Source organism: Lates calcarifer, linkage group LG15 (genome assembly GCF_001640805.2).
Source record: "Lates calcarifer isolate ASB-BC8 linkage group LG15, TLL_Latcal_v3, whole genome shotgun sequence".
NCBI lineage: Eukaryota > Metazoa > Chordata > Actinopteri > Centropomidae > Lates > Lates calcarifer.
Window position 1 is genome coordinate 10036708 of NC_066847.1, and position 24859 is coordinate 10061566.

The 24859-nt window shown below is 45.3% G+C and overlaps 2 protein-coding genes across 5 annotated transcripts; both read right to left on the reverse strand.

Moving 5' to 3' along the window:
* Window positions 1–5888: 5888 nt before the first annotated feature.
* Window positions 5889–18302, reverse strand: atn1 (atrophin 1). Of its 3 annotated transcripts, none has more exons than XM_051076038.1 (10): window positions 18193–18302; window positions 14707–14846; window positions 14105–14206; window positions 13624–13743; window positions 10586–13440; window positions 10203–10419; window positions 8518–10063; window positions 8025–8192; window positions 7692–7869; window positions 5889–6668 (listed from the first exon to the last, which is right to left on the reverse strand). In XM_051076038.1, exons 2-10 carry the CDS (start codon window positions 14731–14733, stop codon window positions 6635–6637), a joined length of 5247 nt encoding a protein of 1748 aa, XP_050931995.1. In that variant the 5' UTR covers window positions 14734–14846; window positions 18193–18302; the 3' UTR covers window positions 5889–6634. The 3 variants fall into 3 exon arrangements, with proteins under 3 accessions (XP_050931995.1, XP_018527940.1, XP_018527939.1); XM_018672424.2 differs by lacking the exon at window positions 18193–18302 and adding an exon at window positions 16844–17271 and having other exon boundaries at window positions 8049–8192; XM_018672423.2 differs by lacking the exon at window positions 18193–18302 and adding an exon at window positions 16844–17271.
* A 1327-nt stretch (window positions 18303–19629) lies between these two features.
* Window positions 19630–24854, reverse strand: LOC108880749 (gamma-enolase). 2 transcript variants are annotated; one of them, XM_018672444.2, is made up of 13 exons: window positions 24738–24854; window positions 23990–24075; window positions 23678–23773; window positions 23457–23515; window positions 23295–23364; window positions 23042–23175; window positions 22726–22948; window positions 22437–22634; window positions 21742–21818; window positions 21191–21315; window positions 20960–21068; window positions 20412–20470; window positions 19630–20218 (listed from the first exon to the last, which is right to left on the reverse strand). In XM_018672444.2, exons 2-13 carry the CDS (start codon window positions 24072–24074, stop codon window positions 20149–20151), a joined length of 1305 nt encoding a protein of 434 aa, XP_018527960.1. In that variant the 5' UTR covers window position 24075; window positions 24738–24854; the 3' UTR covers window positions 19630–20148. The 2 variants fall into 2 exon arrangements, with proteins under 2 accessions (XP_018527960.1, XP_018527961.1); XM_018672445.2 differs by lacking the exon at window positions 24738–24854 and adding an exon at window positions 24514–24625.
* Window positions 24855–24859: the final 5 nt, after the last annotated feature.

Sequence of the window (24859 nt, forward strand, 5' to 3'; positions counted from 1 at the left end):
ATAAATAAATAGGCCAAAAAAGCCTAATGGACTGCTGTAAATCCTCACATAAAATTCTACTCAAAGTGCCTTTAAGAGCTTTTTTATGATTTGTATTTGACAAATTGTTTTGTCATTATTTTTTTGGGGTTGACACGCTGACTTGATTTAGTAGAAAAAGCACAAGTGTTACCAATAACATTAACGATGGCTCTGTTCTGTTCAAGTGTCCCATTAAGTCATGACAGCGTGACAGTGAGCCAGCATGAACAACAGCAGAATAACTTGCCCATGTGTCTGATCAGGCAACATTAGGAGTGGAAGTTAAAAGCTTATGAGTGAGACACTGAGTGGTTGAAGGAGCAAGGAGCCAAAAACACAAGTAGTGTTCATTAGTATGGATTCATTTTAACCTGGTAGCTACTGGAAAGTGGGTTGGTAGTACACTTGTTCTGTCCATGTAGTAATACTCACATGCAGGTTTGGCAGACATGTCTATGACTGTAAATTGATTTTTTTCTCTCTTACAATTCATTGTTTTTGGCTGTACACAACACAGCCAAAAGCATGCGGACACCCCTGAGGCTTAAAGACATTTTGACATGTCTTATTAGGGAAAGCACAGGTGTAAATGTTAAAATTAATGATGGCTGATTTACCTTTAGCTGCTTCAGTTTCAGGGTCCCAGTGTTACGCATGCTGACTCACTGTCACACTGTCATGGCTTAGTGGGACACTTGAATACAGTGGAGCCATTATTAATACAAAAATATCTTAATATTAATAACAGATGTGATTTTCCTATTTGGATAAGTCAAAATATATGTGCTGTGAAAAAAGACTATTACTGTGGTATACAACAGTGTGTTTCCAGCTTCATGGAAACTATCTGAGAAAGCCTTTTCTTGTGTCAGTCAGTATGAAAATGCTCACAGTGAAGTTCATCAAGAAACAGCTTTCCAACTCGAAGAACTCTTCAGATCTAAACCCCACCCAACACCTTTAGGATGAACTGGATCTGTGAGTTAGGTCTTATCACCTCGACATCAGTGGCTCTTGTGTCTGAATGGGAGCAAATCCCTGCAGCCTGGTTCCAAAACCCAAAATCCCCTTAGCAGCAGATTAATGCTCATGACATTGGACTGAGACTTTCAACGAACAAATGAGTGCAGGTGTCCGCACACTTTTGGTCATATAGTATATTTGGCACAAGATATTAAATTAAGATGTTGCTTTGATTCACATAAAAAACACACATTCACTCCTCCTCCCTCCTCAGGGTGGAGTTAGTTTGCTGCCCTTTCTATTTGCTGTCATTATGAAGACATTACTTCTGTTCAAGGGTGAAGCTGGGATTCGTACAGCAGGGGAGCTGTGGGTGGAGAGCTGAATGTTTTGTGTTACAAATAGTACGTACAAATCCTCAGTGAGCGTGTTTTGAGGTTATACTAATGGCATTTACTTGAGTCCCTGACAATGACCATGGTAAGTGTCTGGAACCTACACTTCAATTGCGTCTCACAATGTCGTGGAACATCTCGTTGAACTGGATTATTATTTCAGGCTATACTCACTCATTGGGGAGAGATTTTCTGAGTGCACTCATGTACATGCAGGTGCTCTGTGCAGTAAACCACTTATGACAAGTGTGCAGAGTAGACAATTAAAATGATGACACAGTATCTCTTTGAAATTGAAAATGTGGATTAAAATAAAGCTGAATTGTGTGCTGGGGCTCAGCTCCAAATCATGAGTGTAAACTGAAGCAGTGGAGTGGTGCTCTGACCAGATCTGTCTTAACTTTGCCCTTGAATATACTGTACAAAGGAGGTTTGTAGAGAGAGGTCTAAACATAATGTAATTTTACAACCCACTCTGTACCTTAAACGTTTCAGAAGGTTTCCAAATCTCCAAAACACCAATGTGCTTCCCATTAACTCAGTGGCCAAAGGGCTCCCCCACTCTTTGTTCCTGTTAAATGGGTACACAGTGTTTCAGGTATCTGTGGAAACAGGAATTACAAATAGTTTTTGCTTGAAAATATCCTGGCATCATGTGAAAAAAGCAAAGATTGCTTGAATTTGTTGTTTACTTTGTCATTTTGTAATTTTCTGCACAAATTATAAACACTTTTTTCAACCAGTTTATTCTATTTTTTTCTTGGTAAATCTCTTTTTTCTACATTTTCTCATCGTCACCAAGCCTGGGTGACTGTTCTGTATTTCCTAACACTATAAAAACAAGTGGAACACAACACATTTAAATAACTTTAGAACCTGACCAGATGTTTTTTTTTATTACACCCTGATATGTAAAACCATAAAATTCAAAGAAGGTACTTTCTTTTTCACATGACTGTATTTCAGATCATAACCTCTGTAGTATGTGCTGCCATCATCTTCAGCATAAATCCAGTGGAGAACTATGCTGCCACAATATGTGTCCAAATTCATAAATATTTCATGTCCAGCTACTACCATCTTTTAATAACAATCCCTTCTTTCCACCACATTCAAACCCAACACTGTGTTTAGTCCAACACGAGCTTTACCACAATGAATTATCATCATCACAGTGATCTATCCTTTTCTTTGACTCAACAACTCATCTCTCTTATTTCTCCAGTCAACCCCGTGATTCTGGTTTTGAGTGTTTGTATCCTTAACCTTGATCAGGAATATCTATACAGCTTCACAGACACCGTAAACCTACTGACTTTAAATGCGTAATGGAAGCAAGATTCAGGTGTGGAGGCAACCAACAAATAGCGTATTCATCCTCAAGACTTCATCCATTCTTTTTCTAACTGTGTACAATAACATTTTGTACTGCAAGAACATCCTACTACATCCATATGAAATGAACTTGCCAGGGAAAATGACGGAGGAGACACAGGACAAGTGAAATTTAAAGTGGGATATTCCACGCAGAATAAATGAGCATGAAACAGATACAGTGACCTCTTCTCCATCTGCAGTCATCACCTCCTTGTATCAAACAGCTGCTGTGTGAAGGTAAGTAGGTGGCCAGGATCCTCACAGACCTGTTCTTAACAACCCACACCACCACTGGTTTCTATTTTGTTAATCAAATCGTGGGCTGTTTTTTAAATGTGGGATACCAGGTAATGTGATGTCATTGGATTTGATAGTGAAATCTCTCCATTTTCAGTCCTCCAGGGCAAGTTATAATCATATTCCTGGTTGCTGAGCTGGTGTGGATCCTGGCACACTGTGGACCTGGTGTGTAGCAGAAGGAGGCAAAAAGCTCCAGTGTGGCTCTTGCTGCCATCACCCACATGTTGTGTACAGCCACTTAAAGATGCTCAATGACGCCTCGAGATGATCCTCTGGGATCCTCTTCTCCAGGCTGCAGTGGAATGAGCATGAGGTCAGAGGAGATTGATTGTCTGGGTGAGGGGAGGTGAAAATGGCAACAGACTCTGTTCTCACCCAGCACTTGTGCCACTTTGCTGGTTTGTCTGTTGCTGCTGTGGGCTTGGATGACCCTCCTGCAGATGAATGAGATGTTGGAGGATTTGCTAAAGCAGAGGTTTCATTGACCAGCGTATAAGTATCCCATCATTCAGGTTTGAGTAACACTAGAGTGGCATTGGAAAAACATTGCGTCCAATTAAGTGAAACAAACACAGGAGCTCTAATGGCAGGTCTATAGTCCAAATAGGAGTGTAAGCAGCTACTGTGCCAGCAGGACAAAAATGGACCACAAGACAAGCGTAGCAGCAGCCACAGGGACACTGGACAGGTGCTATAAAGGGTTAGTGGTGGTCACAGGGCAAACTTAATGAAGTATGACAGCTCCAGCGGGACCAGGAAAGACGGCTGTGGAGCAGATGCAGCAACTCTGGAAAGCAGAAAAGTGTATTATAACTGTCTGTCACACGCAAAACAAAGCTTGGGTGAGGAGGGAAAGTGTAGAACGGAAGATATTTTGCCAGAGGGAGCAGTGGGACAGGGACTAAACCAAATTAGTCACTGTGTTGGGTGCAAACTCAATCATTAGATATATGACAGCAGGGCTTGACATAGTTGGAAGTTAATACATCATGTGTCTGCAAATACTTTCCTTGATTAATGGCACTGAGAAAAGTTGCTGTTGTTATTTTTTGTTTTGTTTTTAATTTATTTGGTACAACTTGTCTAAGCACATGTGATTTTGTACAAACTGTCCTGCTACACACTCATCCCCTTGTACACTTACCAGCAGCTTTCAAGGCCACATAACCATAACTAGACACACAGTATGCTTTCAGCATGCCAAGTATAGCCCCTCGAGAGTTGAAGCAAAGGAATACATTTCATTTGGGGAACATGTTGGAGTTTAATAAACTTGCACGACTCTTTTTCCATTAAATTAAGTAATTGAAACCTTTACAATGTAGATAAAAGGCATCCCCGATTAGATAAGAGTGTGACTTTAATCCTCATATAATAAAAGAAGGGTGTTGATCTGTGGCTTTGTTTGTTTAATCTACTCAAATTGATATCGCATGTGGGACCAAAAGTGCTGGCAAATTGTTCTTTGTAGTATTTTCAGACTTGCTGCGGCCAGATTGAGGCCTGTTATTAATGACAGTGCAGTGAATTCCATTAATGACAGAGATGTACTAAAAAACTGAGCTTTACCTGACGCCGTGCATTAATCTGATGCACTAAACTATTCATATCTGGTACTAGAAGGTAGGTCAGTATGAATATTGAGATATTAAGAATTATTTGCTAATATTTGTCCCAGATTTGAAAACAACAGCTGCTAATAATAAGATTTATTTTGCATTCAAAACATCCAAAGTTGCAAAAAACAAGCTGTAGGGCCATAGTAACAATACCAGGCCTATACGAAATGCTGTGTTCATAATAAAATCTCTCATCTTTCATCCACACCTTTCACAACGTCCTCATCCATCCTGAGAAAGGACTGATGAAGTGCTAAGAATATCACCCAGATGTGATGTCACCAGAGGGGAAAATCAGATTTGTCCTGCTGGAAGATACTTTACATTATGTTGACATACTTATTCAAGGTGACTTTTAATGACATCCAACCTACATAGCAACTCACAAGCATGCCCTATAAGATATATATTTCAAGTACCGTAGCACACCTCACATTCAATATCACTATCCTGCCTGTGATGGTTCTCACAGATAAGGCTATCAATCACTGTCACATCAGCATGAGGAGTTTTTATTGCATAAAAGAGAAGAGATGCAGACTTTAGACATTATAGAGAGTCTTGTAAGGTGATGTAACTGTATAAAGTGCATTGTTGTAACCAAAAAAAAATTAAGGCTTGCAAGAAAGTTTGTTAAACCAGATTTACATGTCTCCAAATCTGGAAACCAGCAGTGATTCTGTCTTTCAACGTGAAGGCCGTATTCACTGATCCGTATCCATTTGAAGGAGATTCCTCCAGCCGGACACGGTGAGAACACACACAGCCCTGAGCCCTCAGCAGTGTCCGTAAATCACACTCCTGCAGCTCCTCCTCTCCCTCTCCTCTTTTCATTTCTCTCTTTCTATATATATATTTTTTCTCTCCTCTTTCCATTTTTACAGTGCAGCAAGGAATGCTCGCTCTATGGGGTGGCTGGTGTTCAGTGGAGCGACTCAACTCCCATATCTCACACTCATCCCATGTGTCTCCTATTAGCTACACTCGCCAAAGAGAGGGAGGGAGAGACCGGCGGAGACACAGAAGGGGGAAGTCAGAGAGAGAGAGAGAGAGAGAGAGAGAGAGAGAGAGTGGGGGAAGGGGGAGGAGAGTGAGGAATTTGATATGCTTTGTGCATGAGTGACTTGTATAAAACAAAAGACGAGGCAAATAGTCTGAATGTATGTGAGAGGAGGAGTGGGGGAACATAGTGCACACACGAATACGCAAGAGATTTGCAAAAAAAGATTATAATTTATTTCCAGATTTTTTTGCCTTCATTTGCATCTTGTTTCACAAGGTAAATTGAAAATAAAAAATAAAAATAAAAACTGCCTGCCATACCATGAAAATGTAAAAAAATAATACAAATAATATGTACTGTATATATAATTATATCATTATCAACAAACAGACAACATTAATCATAATAACAATACTATTGATCATAAACATAACATAACACTAAATTGCTGGTCTCATGCATATAGAACACCCCTCAGATACAAAAGAGGGGGTGATTACTAAAAATAGAACCAAAAGTTCCACCAGTTCAGAATAAGCGCCTAGCTACATGCAATGACATAAAAGAGACTCATGTACACATTCCTTCTGGCAAAAGTATTTTACACATACTGTACTTCACTATAGCCGCCCCTCATCTAATATACTGTACAGAGCACAATACAAAACAGGACTGGAGTTCAAGAACATTATGCAGGGAAGCGCTGGAGTCTGGATCTTCATCGTGGTGCTGTTAGCAGGGACTGTGCCCAACGTTTCTATGCCCTCCTCCCTCTTTTGTTAATCCTTCAAAAATCTTGTTTTCTACAGTGAATTGCGCGTCCAGCTTTTGTTTTGAGTCTTTGTTCCCTCACTGTGCGTCCAGTGCTTTTGCTCTTGCTTTGCTTCGTTTTAATTTTGCGCGCGCACACATTCTCCCTTGGTTTTCTCCATGCTGCTCTTCATTGTGCCCCTCCCTCACAGGGTCTTGTCACTTTCTTTCTTCAGGTGACTATAAGGTCAGAGGAGAAACCGTGTTTAAGGGCAATTTAAAGTTTGGGCGGAGGTCACAGCTGAGGTTAATGCGACTGCAGGTTAATGCTTTGCCTTCGTTTTGGGATATATCTTAAAAGAATCCATAAAAGGATTCAAACATACACAAAGGTCATGAACATTTATCAGCACTTACTGGTGAGACAACACCTCCTGAGCCCCAGGAGATGCAACAAAATTTTGTGATCTCTCAAATCCATCAAATCTGTTACACAATAGTATCAGTAACCTACATTCACATGCTAGCTCACTGATATTTGCTGTTGGTGTTTAGTTTATCGGAAAAAGGTTCAAAGACACAACATATCCCGAAGATTAGAACCTCTTTTCAGCTTTCATCTACAAAAATACCATCACTGAGTGTACTCACTGGTGGTGTTTGAGCCTATGATCAAGGCTTGTTTAAAGGTCAATCAAAATGTGGTAACCAGACATGTTGATTTCTGTTACCCAACAAATCCCAGCAAAACACCGGGTCACACGTTAAGTTCAGGCCGTTTTGCTGTTTGCAGGTCAGACTTGGTTATTTTCAAATGTAATCTTATTGAAATTTTCTCTCTCTCTCTCTTTCTTTGCATCCATGCAGGTAACAAAGAGGGAAAGAGTGCAGCCAATGAACTACATTAACATGGTAAGCTAACTGTTGGTAAACAATGAAATATAGATAATAGAATATATAGCTTTGGGTCTTAAATTTGGCTGTACCAGGTAAGTTCGGACACATTAGATCCTAATCCTAGGGCCAAACCAAAATTGTCTAGAAACATTAGAGCTGAAATTATTAATGAATTAATCAATTAGTCACAGAAAAATAATCTGGACATTTTGACTATTTTCTGTAATTTTGTAAGTAAAACAGATTCCCAGTTAACGGAAAAAAAGGCAAACAGATGAATCAAAGAAAGTAAATGTTTGTTGCAACCTTATACAACACATTCAATCTCTACTGCATTAACAATGGACACGCTCAAAGCCTCCTTACCTGTAATACTCGTCCTGGGTGAGGGAGTGGTGGTGGTGATGGATCCACTGTTGTTCCAGGGCCAGTCTCTGGATCTGCAGCTCTGCGCTCTGGGCCTGCTGCATGGCCTGGAGCTGGTGGGCTGCCGACATGGGACCAGTGAGGGAGGATGGCTGGGGCAAGTCACGGAAAGGAGCACCTGTCAACAGAACAGGGTGGAGAAGAGGTGGAGCATGCAGGGATACAAAAGGAAAAGGGAGAGAGAGAATGCACCAAGGTCAGTCAAAATTAGAAAAACTCATCATAAACGTTCTGCACTGTGGAGTTTTTAGAGAAAAAAAACTGAACGAGTACATGGACGAGGAGCCTTCTCCTCACCGAACAGCTGTTGGCGGAGCACCTCGCTGTCAGTGAGGGGGTGAGCCAGGATGGGAGTGCCTAGTGTGGCTCCTGGGTAAGGGAGGCGTGCCAAAGGAGACCCCGACGCCAACGGGTCCATCAGGGGGTGAACCCCGCCCGCCGCTGGATGCCAATGATGTAATAGGAAATAAAGGAGATATTTAATATGAGTCGGCGTGAATTCAAAACAAAGATGACAGGCATGGCGTAGACAGAGATTATCATTAAATTCTAGTTACATCAGGTTTTTGAACAAACTATGATCCATTATCACTAGACAACTGTGGTTCACAGCAACAAGCCCATTTGTGTCCTTTAAGCTTGTAGTGCACATGTATCTGCATGCATCAGCTCTTAAAAATAAATTCTTCACCACTAAACGTTTTAAGAGTAACACATCTCAAAGTAGTTGATAGACAATGGCAGCATTGTTAGTAGCAGTGGGTACCTGTGTCTTGCTGGTGCAGGTGAAGATGTGAGTGGATGTGTGAATGCTGGTGATGATGAGGCGTTACATTTAGCATCTGAAGACGCCCCAGATTCTCTCCTCCACCTCCTCCACCTGTTCCTCCTCCACTTCCCCCTCCTCCTCCTCCGCCTCCTCCACCACTTCCTCCCCTTTCTCTTTCCCTCTCTCTTTCTCGCTCTCTGTCCCCAAAGGCCGGCAAAGCTACTCTGTCTCTCTCCCTCTCCCGCTCTCTCTCCCCACTCCTGTCTCGCTCATAAGCGGCCGGCGAGCGAGTGGGAGTCGGGTAGGCCTCAGGGGGAGCGGCTGGGGCAGGGGCTGGTGGCAGATGAGAGGACAGGGAGCTGGGAAAAGAGGAATGGGGGACTGGGTGATGAAGTGAGGCAGCGTTGGAGGTTGGCGGAGCAGGTGGAGGAGGAGCTGGCGGAGGAGCGGCAGGGGCTGCCGGGGCCGGGGGGGCAGCGGGTGGGGCGGATGAAGGGTGAGAAGGGAGTGAGGGTGGGAGGAGAGATGAGGGGGGTGGATTGGACAGGGACTGAGGGGCAGGAGGGTTGGGAGGTCGAGTTACTGGGGCCAAGGCTGGGTTCTGGAGGTGTGGAGGCCCGGGTGGAGCTGGGGGAGGAGGAGTGCCATAGAGTGACACCTCATTAGTTGCCCCTGCGCCTCCTCCGAGGAGCAGGGAGTGTGCATGTGCATGTGCATGTGCATGTGCATGTGCATGGGCATGTGCATGGGCATTGGCATGGGCATGTGAGTGTGAGTGAGCGAGAGCGAGAGCCGCAGGGTCAGGTATGGACCCTGGTGGATAAACCCGCTCATCACTCTTGAATTCAAATCCTGGCTTCATTCGATCTCGATGTGCAGCCACTGCATGAGGAAAGCCAACTCCTCCTAAACCTGCTCCCCCAATCCCTCCAGGTACTGGGCCTCCTGCCACCCCGGGGGGACCACCAACACCTGGACCACCTTCAAGGCTGCCACCATACAAAAAACCCAAGATGGCTGCTGCTGTAGCTGCATCAGTGGGAAGGTGGTGCGGGTGGGCTAAAGCATGATTTTGAAACTGAGGGAGGAAGAATGAAGGGTGAACATGGGGGTGCCCATGGTGAACTTGTGGGTGGTGTGCCTGGGCACGACTTGCTGCCCCGAGTGGAGACATAGCATGAGGACGAGCGTACTCGCTCAGGGTTCTCAGCGCTGGGGTGTCCGGGCCCAGGTATGGACCTCCTAAACCTATTCCCAGGGCCCCCTGTGGGCCTCCAACCACTGCTGATGCCCCACCCATGGATGGCAATAGGAGAGAGTGGGGGATAGAGTGAGAGAGGGTGGGGTGGAGATGGTGTGTTGGAGGAAGGTGAGCATGTGGATGCGAGGGGTGATGCTGGGGGTGAGGGGGAGGATGGGAGACAGGGTTGCCTGAGGAAGAAGAGGAGGAAGATGAAGGGTCGAGGATGATAGAAGACGAGGAAGGAAAGAAGAGTGAGGAACCCTGGCGACCCCCTGCAGCGGCGTTGACATCCTTTTGTTGCTGCAGAGAAAACAGAAGACAGTAAATCACGTCTGCTCTGATCTGCTTTACTCCCCCCCCATTAAAGTGATCAATTTAATCTACATCAAATCCATTAAATCTGACACGCTACGTAATTATCACACTCAAATGTGCACACCTGTAGATGTCGTTCCAGTTCCCTCTCACGCTCACGTTCCCTCTCTCTTTCTCTCTCTTTTTCTCTTAGGTCTCTGGCCCGCTGCTCAACCTCCCTCCGGGCCCTTTCTATCATCTCGTTCCTCTTCTTCCACAGTTTGGAGCCATCCAACGGAACAAAGAGGACATCACTGCGGGCACAAGAGTTCCCGCTGCCACGGTCAAGGACCTTGTGAAACCTGGAAATATGGGACACAGCAGTGCAGTGCGTCATTATCACAACCATCAGGAGTCAGTATCACCGTCATAAAAATTATTGTTACTGTTAATTACATTTGATCACATAAAGGGGGCCTGAACAGAGTGATACATTGGCAATTTTACTTAATTTGATGATTACTTTACCGTGCTGATTGGCTGGCATGGATGGGAATGTCTACAGGTTTGGGTTCAGGAGAAGGGCTTCTTAATATTGGTGGCGGGCTTTCATTCTCCTCCCTGTCTTCTATTGGTTCTTCCTTGATGACGGGGGTGGGAGGTGGGCCTGAATCTGAATGTCCGTCTCCACCGGGGAGTGAAGAGCTGGAGGCAGGGGTCGAGATACTGTTGTTGTTGGCGGAGTTACTAAGAGGCGGAGGTCCTTTTGACACATTTTGAGGTGAGAGTGACTGCGAGTTGGTATTGCTGCTATTAGGTGCACTATTGTTGCTATTGCTGTTGGCCATGTTACTGCTGCTGTTCCCATTGGAGTGGTATGTCCCACTGAATGGAGGGTGGCTGTTCAAAGTGCCATGGAAAGGAGAGGGGCGACATCCAGGGGAGCAGCTGGATGACACGCCTGGTCCAGGAAGTGGCATGTTGGGTGCAGAGGAGGAGCCAGGGGGAAAAGATGAGAAGCCTCCCATCTGATTGGTGGAGGGACTGGGTAAAGGGGACAGAGGTGTTGGAGGAGTCTGGGCAGAGGACTGGTAGTGTGGGGGACGTACACTGGGCGCCATACCTGATGGAGGTGCCTGGGAATGGGAGGTTTGAGGTGGGGCAAGAGAGGGCTGAGGTGGTGGTGGGGGATAAGGGGCATTTGGAGGGTGCACATGATGGCTAGAGGAGGAGGAAGGGGAGAGTGCAGGAGGTTGGTTTGGGCCTCCGCGGTTTTGGTACAAAGCAGACTCTCGCAGGTTTGAGTCCCTTTCTCGATCTCTGGGTGCAGACTGGTAGTGGGGGTGAGGTGGATGGGGGTGTTGGGTTCCTCCAGGCCCTGAATACTCTCGTCCCAGGTTTGGAGTCACCCCAGGGGAGCTGAGGTACTCTCGATTTGTGCCGGCGGAAGGAGGTGCCGCTGCAGGAAAGTCCTTTCCTCCAGTGGGAGGATACTCTCTGTGAAAGTGGTCAGCTCCAGAGGAGGGGGTTTGTGCCTGGTCCATGGGAGGAGGGAAGTCTCGGTTGGATGAGTTTGGGGGATGTGAGTGGGGGTGTGGCGGCAGGGAGGAATGGGGGGGGTGGCTTGGGTTGTTTTGGGGTGATGCAGGTGGGTCTCGGTTAAGCATGGGGGTGACAGGTAGCCCGCTGGTTGAACTTGGAGGGTTTCCTTGGGGGATGGAGCTGTTGTTTGGGTTACTGTTGCCTACAACCTCTCTTGTCTGGCTCCCAAACTCACCCCATCTGCCTCCATCTTTGTCTCTGGGATGCCCCCCTCCAGCTCCATTGGGGCCAAAGTCTCTACTCTGATTTTGGTTTGGCAGAGGAAACTCCCTTCCTCCTTCACGTTCCCTTTCCCTCTCTCGCTCCCTGTCTCTGAAAGCCGGACCAAAGTCTCTTCTTTCGGGACCCAAATTAGATCCATCTCTCCCAGAACCACCTTGGAACCCCTCCCGGTTCTGACCCACTGGCAGACCCCCAAACTCCCTGCCTTGGATGCTGTTGGGCCCACCCATCCCACCACAAGCACTGTTACTATTACCTCCACTACTATTGTTGCTGCTGTTACCGATGGGAGCAGAGAACTCCCTGTTGATCTCCCTCCCCCCACACTCCCCCCTCACTCCCCTCTCCCTCTCTCCTGCAGCCCCCCTCTCTCTGTCCCCTCCCCCTCCAGCGTACCTGGGAAGGTACTCCCTGTGGGGGTGAGGGTGAGGATGGGGGAGGTAAGAGGGGTGGGAGGAGGAGTGGCGAGAGGACGGAGGGTTGTAAACAGAGGGAAGTTGCTGCTGCTGCACTGGGGGCTGGTGCTGTGGTTGGTGTGGGTGGTGGTTGCCAGGGTAACGGGTGTAGCCCCAGCTCCCCTGGCAACCAGTTGCCGTGCCACCCTGCCAGCTGGTGGAGCTGTAGTGGTGAGGGTGGGTCGAGGCCTGGGTCTGAGGCTGAGACTGGGACTGTGGCTGGGGGCCGGTCTGTGGCAACAGGGAAGGAGGAGTGGACTGAGCCTTGTCCAGGAGTTTGTCTGCTTTTTCTATTTTGTCTCTTTCTGTCTTAACCTCAGCAGGCAGGTTTTGTCCCCCGAGCTCCAAGGGCTTCAGGGCAGGTGGAGGAGGAAGAGGCGGGGGCAAGGAGTGGGGAATATTGGGGCTATTATGGGAAAAATCTCCTCCTGAAATAGTTGTCTTGGTCACACACTGTGTGCTGGCTTTGGAATTCATTCTGCTGCCACTAAGTGGACCATCAACGCCTGTGGGTCCACCATACTCAACTTTACACATCAATTTGGAGTCCAGGGAGAAATAGGACTTCCTCCCGCTATTGCTGTCATTTGATGAATCCCCTGCTCCACGGAGAGAGGGAGTCAGACCAGAGGAAGAGCACGGAGTGGAGGGGGGCTTCAGAGAAGGACAATCTTCAATTCTTGTATCCACATCCCGCTTTTCTCCATCTCCACAGGACTCCTCCCCTCTCCCCTCTCGCATTGCTCTCCTATCTTCTCCTGCCACCTTCCCTGCTCCTCCTTCCTTGCCTTTCTCCCGTTCCCTCTCTCCTTGCTTTGGTGAGTCGGGCCCGTCAGAATCAGAGTCCAGGCTACCCAGAGGGGAAGCGGAGAGGCTTGGGGACGAGGAACGATTGTCCTGGTCTATATCCCGCCCACTGCTCAGACTGCTGCTGCTATTGGCCAGGCTCCCTACAACTGAACTCCTGCTGCCCTGGGATTGGCCGTCTTCGTTGTCACTCTCACGCGATTGGCTGGCAACTGAGGTTGGAGGTGGGACGGTGGAAGGAGCCGAGCTGTCAGTTGAGTGTGTTGATGTTGGAGGGTTTGGGGTAGAGGCCGAATCCTGACAAGAAAAGATCATGTGTGAATGAGGTAAAAATCTACATTTTAAGAATACTGGTTAGGTATACGCAGAAGCAAAAAATATAACTCTTAATAGCTTAGACAGTGTCTTTTGGATGATTTAGCTGAATCAAAGCTTTATAATTGCTCTTTATATAACAGGTTGATGAAATGTAACACAAACCTGAACTTTCTGCCTCTTTGGAGGAGACACAAGTTCCTCCCCCTCACTCTCTGATGAATCATGCCCTTGTGATCTGCGACTGAAGCGATTTCCAGCCAATTCCTCACCAGCACCTCTTTGCTAAAACAACACAAGACTTTAAATTCTGTAGTGATGCCTTTGAATCCCTAATAGGCCTATGTCTGTTTTTAGAACAAAGCCACACTTGCATGTACACGCATAAAACATCAATGTCAAACACGAAACATCAAAGATTTCAGAGTGGTAGGCTGTAAAACACACTATCGAACAATACTGACACTGCAAGGGTCTGTGGCAATCACACTGATGACTCATACACTGACGGCACACACGCAAAAATTCAATACACAGGGAGACAGGTCTTTATTGGTAATGACTCTTGCACTTGCATGCACACATGTAAACTTATGGGGAAAACTACAACAGGATGGAATGAGAGGCAAAAGAGGTAGGCTCTAACCGTCTGTCTGTCGTTGCGTTCAGGGCGAGTGGGGCTGGAGTGCGGGCGTCTACCCCTTCTCTCCTCACTCGCCCCCCGCCGTCGCCCACTGCGCATGGGCATCTGCAAAGCACCAAAGTCCAACGAAAGGGGGAAATATGGAAGGGAGGGGAAAACATTAAATGTTAAAACAAGGTACGGTTGGAGCATTAAGGAGAAATACGGAGGAGCATTAACACAAGGCATAAGAAAGCCAAGTTCGTGCAATTCAAGGTGGAATGTAGGAAGGGCAACAACAAGTGGAGAATAAAAAGGAAAGGGAGGTGAAAAGAACAGGGCATTACAGAATGAATAACAGAGTGAAGGCAGGACACAGAGAGGAGGGAGAGATTATAAGCAGAGGAAAGAATAAAGTACAAACATGGGATCTGCTTTTTTAGATTACTGCATCTCACAACCAAACAAATAATTTGCATCTTAGTCATCCTGGCTGTTTTGAAATATTATCACATATTGAACTAATTATGATGGAGTCATACTCCCAAATGTGCTATGCACAACACTTAGGCAGGTACACAATCCCTAACATCACTGTCAAAAACAGACATAGGCCTTGTGCATACCGATTCTTTGTGTGTCCGTGTTTTCATTATATCTTCTTTATAACGTCCATTTTACAACACAAGCCATTGCAGGGACTGAACTGGTTCCTGTTGCTGCTTACTGACTGGGCTGTGTGTTAGACCATGAGAGCTACCAAAACCTGTGAAGAAGCATACACAAAGAAGGCATTATTCAGTCTGCTATCTGCATTGAAATCCTACAGATCGGACAGACCTGCAACAATTAGCAAAGAAACATTAGTTCATGTAAGGATGCAGTAACGAACAATGTCGTTTGCTGAGTGTGGAGTTCAGGAATTTGTGACATTATGAAAACATCTGAGTTTACAACAGCAAAAAGCAGTTACAACATTTAAATTCCCAGCATGCTTCACACTGTATCGGCACAACTGCTTTTCTCTGCACTCAAAGCAGTCTCCCTCTCTGCCTTCTGTTTTCACCACAGCAGCCAAAACCCACAGGCACAATAGTTTAACCCACTCACACTCACTAACAGAACGCACTGGTTTGGGTCTAGTATAATTGGGAGCTATAACACTGAAACACACAATAATAGATGCAGAACAGAAAAGGTGCTGATTGGTTGACTGCATTTTGGATGACAGCCTGCAGAAGACACACAACTCCTGCACAACGCATCTTGGGAATATGGGGCCACACCCCCCACCCCCTCTCCTTTTCCTCCTCCTCTCCTTCCACCTTCACCACAACAGCCCCAAACCCACAGCCACTTGTGGTTAACCCACATGACCTGGTTATGGCCAGCAGAATCACATGCGTATTTATCCTGCAAGCCAACCATTAGAGAAACGTACAATGTCAAGATCCCTTATCCATTTGGGTGTGCCTGACATCATAGGTGGACTACTTTTGCGAGGTGCTCATCTAATCCATTCATTCATGTACCACTATGATGAAAAAATGGCTCATGCATATTGAATGAGGATATAAATAGTGCACAGGCTGCATGAAAAAAAGATATATTTGGCTGGACAGTTAGCACAGCTAATGTACGTGCATGCTCTGCTATGTAGCCACTGAATATGTGTGTGTTGCTTAAACAAGTAAGCTCCTGTAAATCCTGTAGCCGCTCCACTACACATGGCTATGCATTAATTATTAGTGCATGCTGCAGTGACTGATTCAAGATTAAAAATTTGAACATTCACAATCACTGCACACACTTAACATGCATATTAGAAAAGGATGGCACCTATATTTACAGGCAATGCAGTGTATGTACAGTCACCCTAATTAACATAGAGATGACTAAGTTCATTACACAGGAGTAGGAAACAGACAGTGCCCAGTGGGTTTCTGTACACATAATGCATCTCAGTTACAGGTGGCAGCTACTGGCCTGTCTGTGGTCCACTGGCAGGTTCTTGGCCATGGTCAGTAAACAACTAGGACACAAACACAGCACTAATATACAGCAGCATTAACATCAACGAGTCCCTCTGCATGCTTGCTCACTCACTCACACACACACATACATACACGCACGAGCACATGCATTATCAACAAATTGACCACTGAATGTGATGCAAAGCAGCAGCATGCAGTTGCTCTGCTTACATCACCAGCGAGCGGGCACTGCAACGACTCTTTTCTTCTTTCTTTCCCCTCCTCGCGAATGTTATTGATACACATGCAGAGAAGACCGGCCGAAGCTGCTCTGTGCAGCCTCGTACCTCGGTCTACCACGGCGGAACACAAGTCCACCCTAACGACGGGGGTTGAGAGTCGTGTTCGGCAGCACATACATGTTCACAATCAGAATGGATGCCTGTGCAATGCTGGGTTTTTTTTTTCCTAGACGCCGCTGCACATCTTTTTTAAAAAAGAGAAAGATGATATGGAATGGCGAATCATGGCATTTCGCACCGGCTCTCCCTTCTTCCCCCTTTTTCCTCGCTGGAATGTGGGTGCGCGTCGTGCACTCTTGTTAACACTGACTCACCGGGACATTATATATATATATATACATATATATACATATATATATTACCATAACGGAGTATGATGATAATTAACGCACAAAGGGAAACAAAAAATGGGAGGGAGAGCACAAACGTGGCCAGCAGGAATAGCTCCAAATGCAGAGTATAAGCATCCATTTTTTCCTTCGCCTTACCTATAATATCCAGCGATGCGTGCTCCCACTCTCACTCTCCCCTTTCCTTTCTCTCCCTCTGTTTTGTCGTTTTATGTTGCACGCTGACACGCACACCTCAGAGCCCAGGCGTCTGTCAACAGAAGCTTGTGCTGGCTCATATTGCAAAGGGCTCCGATAATAACAATAATGCAGAAGAAATCTCTTTCTATTCGTTGCTGGAAAAAAACACAGGGGTGCCAACTGAAGACTGTACAAATTGATGCGTACCCTCGCCTCTTCCCCACCCCCTTTCGCCCCCTTTTTCTTTTTTCTTTTTTTTTTGCCCCCCCTCTCCCACCCTACCTACTCCCCCTCTTCCTCTAAGACGACTTGCACTTTTTTTATACCCCTCTCCGGTCTTACAGTCACAATTTTTTTTTTTTAAGCGGAGAGGGGTGAAGCCAGGGAGAGGGATGCACGTTGGGTGAGAGAAAGGGAGAGAGGAGAGGGCGTGATTTGCATAAGGAGAGAGAGGGGTGGGGGGTGGGGAGGGGGAGGCTAGAGGAGGAGGAAGAGGAGGAGAAGGAGGGAGTAGTGAGGCAGGGAGAAGGAGGAAGAGAGGCGCAGAGAGAGGGCCAAAACTCTGAAGAGGGAGGGGATCAAGAGGGAGGGTCTCTCTCTCTCTCTCTCTCTCTCTCTCTCTCTCTCACTCTGTCTCTCTGTTGCCTAGCCCCTCCAGAGTCACCTTTACTGTATGGAGAGGCTCTGCTTCAGACTGAATAACTAGCAGTTTGGCTTTATCTCGCGATGAACCCCTGAAGAGGGAGAAATGTCCAATAGGTCTTTGTTCTTAGAGGCCTTAGCACGAGCTGAGATATGTGGACTGAAGAGAAAACACACACACAAACATCTGATTATATGAGAGTGTCAGCGACCTAACAAAGAAAGCTCAACTCGTTTGGAATAATTAAAACAATTAACAAGTGAACAATTAAACTGTGCCCTCTGTGTCTGTCCAGCAGCTCCCTGTCTGTCTGTCTATCGGTCTGTCTGTCTGTCTGACTGGGAAAAGCTTGCAGCGGTGTCCAGTCAAGCGGCTCTGCAGACCTCCTCCTCCTCCTCTCCTCCCCTCCGCTCCTGTCGTTCTCTCACTCTCACACACACTCTCTCTCTCTCTTTCTCCCCCCCCTTCACGCAGCCCCCTGTCCCGTCTCCTATTGTGTGGTAACCATGGCAACCCCCGGCCGGAGACTGTGCACGGTGCGCCTGCGCGGCTCTGGTCTGCCTTCCTTCTTCATCACCATCATCTTCATCATCACCAGCAGCAGCAGCAGCAGCAGCGAGAAAGCAAGCAGGCAAAGCAGTCCCCGGCACCGACAGGAACTCACCGAGCCCCTTCGTCTCTGTCGTCGTCGCGCTCGCGCTCCCTCTGCTGCACGGTTCGGGTAAAAGGATCGATCTGCAGCCGTTGTCAGGACCAGGTGTGGGCTCGAGCCTCACGTGCGGTTGTGGGGAACGAAATCACAAAAATTAAAATACAGTCCAAACAATTTAACATAGTACAATACTACTCTCTCTCTCTCTCTCTCTCTCTCTCTGTATATATATATATATATATATATATATATATATATATATATATATATATATATATATATATATATATAATACACACACACACACAGCAGTGTGTGCAGTATGTGTGTGTATTGTTTTTTAACACATAGTGTTTATTTTTAACTCCACTTCAGTTTACCCTCTCTTTTGTTCTTTTGTTGGGAAAAAGACTATTTTATAATGCATATTATGTGTTTGTTGCCTATGCAACATATTGCATATTTTGTTACCTTTACATTGCACATTTAGTTTTCTGTTCTCTATTTTTTTGTCTTGAGATGATTTTCTTTCACTTCACTTTTCAGTGTGCACCCAGAGGTGTGAATGTGAGAAATACAAACCCCTGTATTCTGTAATATGTTGCTGTAAAGTGGTTTGTAAACACTGTACTTATTGTTTTTAAGTATTTTATCAATTAAGTGGCAGTATTAGTTTACAATAATAATAATAATGCTGCTCTTCTCTCTGTGGATGGACACATCATGCTCCTCAATCAGTAATCTGAAGGCAGGTGCTTTGTGTTTGATGGCTGATCATAGCCTGTATTTTAGGTTGTGATTTTATTGGACAACCACCTACACATTCTGAACAGACTGCTCCTTGTCAATATAGATATTCTACAATACTCGAGTTGTATATCAATTAGTAAACTCAACTGACACAAGTCATTGTATTTGATGATACATATTTTTATTGGCTTGCATGATTGCTGTCGGTTCCTTTAGTTGGGAGCACGCTCCAACTATAAAAGCTAATTTCTGTGGGACGAACTCTATCTGAATTAATGTGTGAAGTTCAAAGCAATCCTGCAGGATTCATATTCAGTTCCTGCAGGATTTGTGCTGAATTCTTGTTGGATTCTTCCTTAAGTGCTAAAGGATTCCTTCATAGCCATGCAGGGTAAAAGTCATGCAGAAACAGTCGTTATAAATCCTGTAGGATAATATTCCTGCAGAATGGCCTTGGGTTTGTTCTGCAGGATTCCTGCAGGACTTTTTTGTGAGCAATGTGCAACACCTGCTGTGACATCAATATTTAGTGAGTGGCCAGAGGAGCAACATGCCCGACTGTTTCTACTTTTTAGAGAAAACCTGCAGAAATGGTTTTCTGCTTTTCATCCCTGTTTGACTAAGTCATAATTTAGACTTTAAACAAGAAAAGATAAATGACAGAGCTTCTCCTTAGAAGGAGTGCACAGAGAGCTTTGGTTTGAGTTAACATGGATACATATCTTTATTGAGTTTAACCTTAAACAGACAAAGTAACAGACACGATTTTTGTAGCAAGCTGCGGAGAATTCACATCAGAAACAACATGAGTAACAGGAGGAAGAGGAAACAACAGGGCACAAAAGATCAAAACGCTTCTGCAGTGAATCATGAGGAGACAGTCAGAGAGATCAGAAGAGCGAAAGAAAGGAACAACTGCGATAAGGAAGGTGTAAGTCTGTGCTGAGAGTGAAACACTTTGTTCAGGATTTGCTGCAACCGGCTGTGATCAATAAAGTTAATCACTTGCTGAAGCGTCAGGTCAATATACTGTAACTACAGTGCATTATCTATGTGTTTTAGTTATTTTAAAACTAACTAGTCTTTAATGTGTTTTGGTGTATTTAGGGCTTTGCTGAATTAGTTGAGTCACTATCTCATTATATGTACCTGTGAAATATAACATGATGTGTATGTATTTTGCTGTCTTGCGTGCCACACTGTCTTCAGCGCTGGCGCTCAGAGGGCACTGGGGTTGCGAAAGTTGTGCCCAGCAAAGCGGGCCTGGTCACCCAACTCTTCCTCGATCCTGAGAGGAAGAGGAGGGGAGGAAGAAAATGGAGAGAAATGAAGAGCAGGCAGATGAATGTGAAATGTGACGACAGCAGATCAGAGGATGAAGGAAAAAAGAAAAGAAATGCAGAAGGATAATAAGTTGTATAAGCAGTCTTTCTATATATGCTGTATATTCTACATATACAACAAAATGTGTAAATTCCCACCTCATGAGCTGGTTGTATTTGGCCAGACGTTCTGATCGACAGGGAGCTCCAGTCTTGATCTGAGGGACAAAAACACCAAGAATCACACAGGGATACAGATAAAGCTGCATTATCACTAATCCTTAGTATCTGGACTGCAACCCAAGCAACTGTTATTCCACTATCACAGGATGTTTTGAGTTTTTTTTTTTTTTTTTTACTACGCAGTCTCTAAAATGTCAAACATGTTGGCAGACAGATTAATGGACTTATTATTTCAGAACTTTGAACACTGCCGTAATACAATACATGGTTATTTTATAATGTTGCTTATATCACTTATATTGTTTGCCTTCCACTTCTGATTATTATATTAACGTACACTTGAACTACTACTGTTGCACTGTGTAATGTTCTTTTGTACTGGCTTGTTTCTAGACTACAACTGCACTGTCATGTTGCTGCATTGTTCAATTTTGTATTCTCTCATTTTTAGGCATTGTGAGCCCAGGACAATTTATGTAAGGTGCGATGACAATGAAGTAGAATATTGTTTTTTTGTGTGTTACCTGTCCAGTGCAGAGACCAACCACCAGGTCAGCTATAAAAGTGTCCTCTGTTTCTCCTGAGCGGTGGCTCACCATCACACCCCAGCCGTTCTCCTGGGCCAGCTTACACCTGACAGACGAGGAGGAAGGCGCAGTGTAAATGGTATAAATACGAAGCAAGCTCACACATGGTGGCATGTGCATACACATCTGTGACCACGTTTCTGCATCAAACACACAAAGTCAACTCACGCCTTGATGGCCTCTGTGACAGAGCCAATCTGGTTGACTTTAAGCAGCAGGCAGTTGCAGGCCTTTTCCTCCACGGCTCGTTGTATCCTGCGCGGGTTAGTGACTGTCAGATCGTCTCCAACCACCTGCAAATGTACACAACACAGTTACAAGGAGATGCAAGTGAATTTTGTTACTCGCAGAAACAGTATCAGTTCTATTATTCTGACACCCTGGCTCTGTTCCTCTAATATAACATAAGACAATAATATTAATAGGGAATGCCAATTTTACAGATGGTGGTTTGGCTGGTATTACAAATGCAAGACATGAGCATTTACCGAGGCACAGAGAGTCAATGAAATACACTACTGAGTTTTATTATGGACACTGCAGAATCCAGCATTTTCAAACCACACTAGTAACTACAAATCAGGATATCTCAACCTCTGCAGCATCGATTTTGACCATTTCAAGGCTGGAAATGCAATAACCAACTGCTGGAGTACCTCTTTAAGGACCAGCTGAACTAATCCACCTCCAGATAACAAGGGCATATTGTGATAATTTACCTGGATGCCCACTGAGGCTGTGAACTGTGACCAGGCAGGCCAGTCGTCCTGGTCAAAAGGATCTTCAATAGACACAACTGGAGAAAAGGGGAAGATTATTTTTGAGCATGCATGTAAAATTATGTATTACTTCTGGAACCCCTCATTTTCCCCATCACTAACTTACAAGCCAATAGGACCAGGGCACTGGTGACATTTCTAATAAAGGTTCTAATGGGAGTAATGTCTTTAAATGAACTCACATTACACACAGATGCACACATGCGCTCGCCCACATGAGCAGGAAGCACACCATTGACAGGGTAAAGAGCCACATCAGAGTAGGTCCCTGTTTGCCAAATGTGCACTGTAGCGCATAATTAAAACCTCTTTAACAGGCCCAAGTGTCAGGAGGAGAGACCAGGCTGTGGAGACCACTAGCTTTCTTGTTGTCGATTTCTCGCCCTCTCTCTCTATCTAGTAGTTGATGAAACAATCACGGCAATTGTAAAAATATGAAAAATAGACTGGTGTGTCCATTGTCCATTTAGTGATAGCAGCTATTAACACTGATGCTGTCATGAACACTGAGGCTCAGTGATCTGTGGAAATCAATAAACTCCCATTATAGTAATAGTCTCTACAAAATTTCTGACGTGTTTGACCAATGTCAGGGGTGAAATCACACGCGCACACACACACACCACGATACACACCTGGATAGTTGTTAATGAAGCCCTGGTAGATGCTGGCCAGCTCCTCAGCACTGATGTTGCGGGCAGCGTTGGGCGGAGACTTGAAATCCAGGTCGTACTTGCCCTCAATGAAAAACTCTGAAGCAGCTACGTCCATCCCTATCACCACCTTGTCTGTGAAGCCTGCTTTTTCTATGGCCGTCTTTATCAGCTCCAGGGCTGGTGGAAAAACACAGGAATAAGTACAATAACACCTCAGGCTGTCAAATGATGGAAAAGTGTATTTTTTAAATGTAGTGCTTGTACTCACCTTCACTGTTCTCCTGTATATTTGGGGCAAACCCTCCCTCATCTCCAACATTTGTAGCATCCTGACCATACTTCTCCTTGATGACACCTCTCAGTGTCTGGTACAGCTCAGCCCCCACACGCAAAGCATCACGGAAAGACTCCGCCCCAACAGGAAGTACCATGAACTCTTGCATAGCCAGCCTGTTGCCAGCATGAGAGCCCCCGTTGATCACGTTAAATGCCTGAGTGTGGGGGCAGATAAGGGGTTTGTTTGGAGTTTTATGTTTTATGTAAGGATTACATTTGTGCACAATAAAAATGAATAAATGACTCACAGGAACTGGTAAGACCAGCTCTCCATTTCCTGCTAGATCTGCAATGTGACGGTACAGGGGGACACCTTTCTCTGCTGCACCAGCTTTGCATATGGCCAGTGATACTCCCAGAATAGCATTGGCCCCAAACTTAGCTGAAGGAAATATAGATGAGAGTCACACAGCACATGGATGCACTTGGTGATCACTGGAGCAGAAACATGTCATTGCACATATACGCCATCACTGCACATGAGACATGAACAAGGCTTACATTTGTTGTCAGTGCCATCCATTTCGATCATCATGTTGTCCAGTTTCTCCTGCTCCAGCACATTGATTCCCTGAAAACGAATCAGCCCAGATTTCATCATTTTAATCAGGTTCTTCCTCCCAGTCTCCTTTAAGTTTGGACTAGTTTTGCGCTTCTACTCACCGACTGGACGAGGGCAGGTCCAAGGGTGTCATTAATGTGGCTGACGGCCTTGGTTACACCTGAGGCAGCAGAACAGGAGTAGATATGTGGAGCCTGTCAGTCACTCCACTTTCATGTCACAAAACAGAAATGAGAATGCAGAGGAAGGGACAGAGGGTGGTAGGCAAAAAAAGAAAGAATGGGAAAGGGGAAAAGGAGCACATCTTGTTTTGAGCATTCACCTTTGCCCTTATAGCGAGTCTTGTCTCCATCTCGGAGCTCCAAAGCCTCATAGATGCCAGTGGAAGCGCCGCTGGGCACAGCAGCCCTAAACAGACCTGGAGTGGAGACAAGAGGATTGGCAGGTGGAGGGAGAGGTACATGTAGAGGGGGTGAAAGGTTGAAGAGGAGGCCAGCAATGTGATTATTCTTGTTTTTAGGTTTAGGTTTAGATTGGACAGTGTTCATTGTCAAGCCCATGAACAGACACAAAATGCAACTGACAGCTGAACAAATACGTGAGTAATGCTATTAAAATGTATTTATTTCTTAACCTTTGGCTGTATGCAGATCTACTTCCACAGTGGGGTTTCCTCTGGAGTCCAGGATCTCCCTGGCAACAATATTCACTATGGACATCCTGTAGAAAAAAAAGAAAAAAAGAATGAAAACAAAAAAACAGGAGGATTTGCCTTATTTAGCCATTTGTACTGCCTTACAGTTCAGTGCTTATACACAAAATGATACACTCATTCTCGTTTTGATCTGAAAATGATAAGCATAAGCAAGCAGAGCGGTGTGCAAAGGCAGATCGTGCAAAAACATATCAAAAGCTAACGTCAGAAACACATTTCATTACAGCTAAGAGCCACATTTAAGAGCTTCATTTCCACATTAGTCACAAGGACTTCACACTCTCTTCCTCTTCCTCACTTGCACACAGACTGTGATGAGAGTGACGCAGCCTTAGGGATGGAAAGCTGTGGAAAAGATGCTCCCTAGGAACAAGCTGGCACACACAAACACACATATATATACACAGAGAAGAAAGCATAAATCAAAAGCTAATAATGCATACCTATTTATGAATCTACTGTCAACCTGTTCCGGACCACAAGCAAGCTCAATTTCTCTGATTCAGTCAGTGACTGAGAATATGGACCAATGGAGAGATGAGATGGTGAGAGAAACAGAGCAGGAGGAGAAGGGGGAAGAAGAAGAGGAGGAGGAGGAGGAGGAGGAGGAGGGAGGCTCAGAGTGATGAAGGGAATAAAGAAATAGATCAATCTTTTTAAACATTACCTGCAGCGTGTTTGAAGCCTGGCGGAGAAAGTGAGCGAATGTGGGCGAATGAGAGGGAGAGGTAGAGAGGGGATGGGGGAGGTGGGAGGAGACGGGGGTGAAAACGTATGACATGCAGGGGG

Bases quoted from the DNA above. Each gene is read 5' to 3' on its own strand.
- atn1 (XM_051076038.1), bottom strand. From the start codon at position 14,733: ATGAAAACACGGACACACAAAGAATCG. The intron at 13,744-14,104 runs GTTAGAGCCTAC...GTGTTGTTTTAG, and splicing joins AACGCAACGACAGACAGACG to CAAAGAGGTGCTGGTGAGGA. The intron at 8,193-8,517 runs GTACCCACTGCT...ATTGGCATCCAG, and splicing joins CCTGCACCAGCAAGACACAG to CGGCGGGCGGGGTTCACCCC.
- LOC108880749 (XM_018672444.2), bottom strand. From the start codon at position 24,074: ATGTCCATAGTGAATATTGTTGCCAGGGAGATCCTGGACTCCAGAGGA. The intron at 23,774-23,989 runs GTTAAGAAATAA...TCTCCACTCCAG, and splicing joins AGATCTGCATACAGCCAAAG to GTCTGTTTAGGGCTGCTGTG. The intron at 21,316-21,741 runs GTAAATTATCAC...GTACATTTGCAG, and splicing joins CAGCCTCAGTGGGCATCCAG to GTGGTTGGAGACGATCTGAC.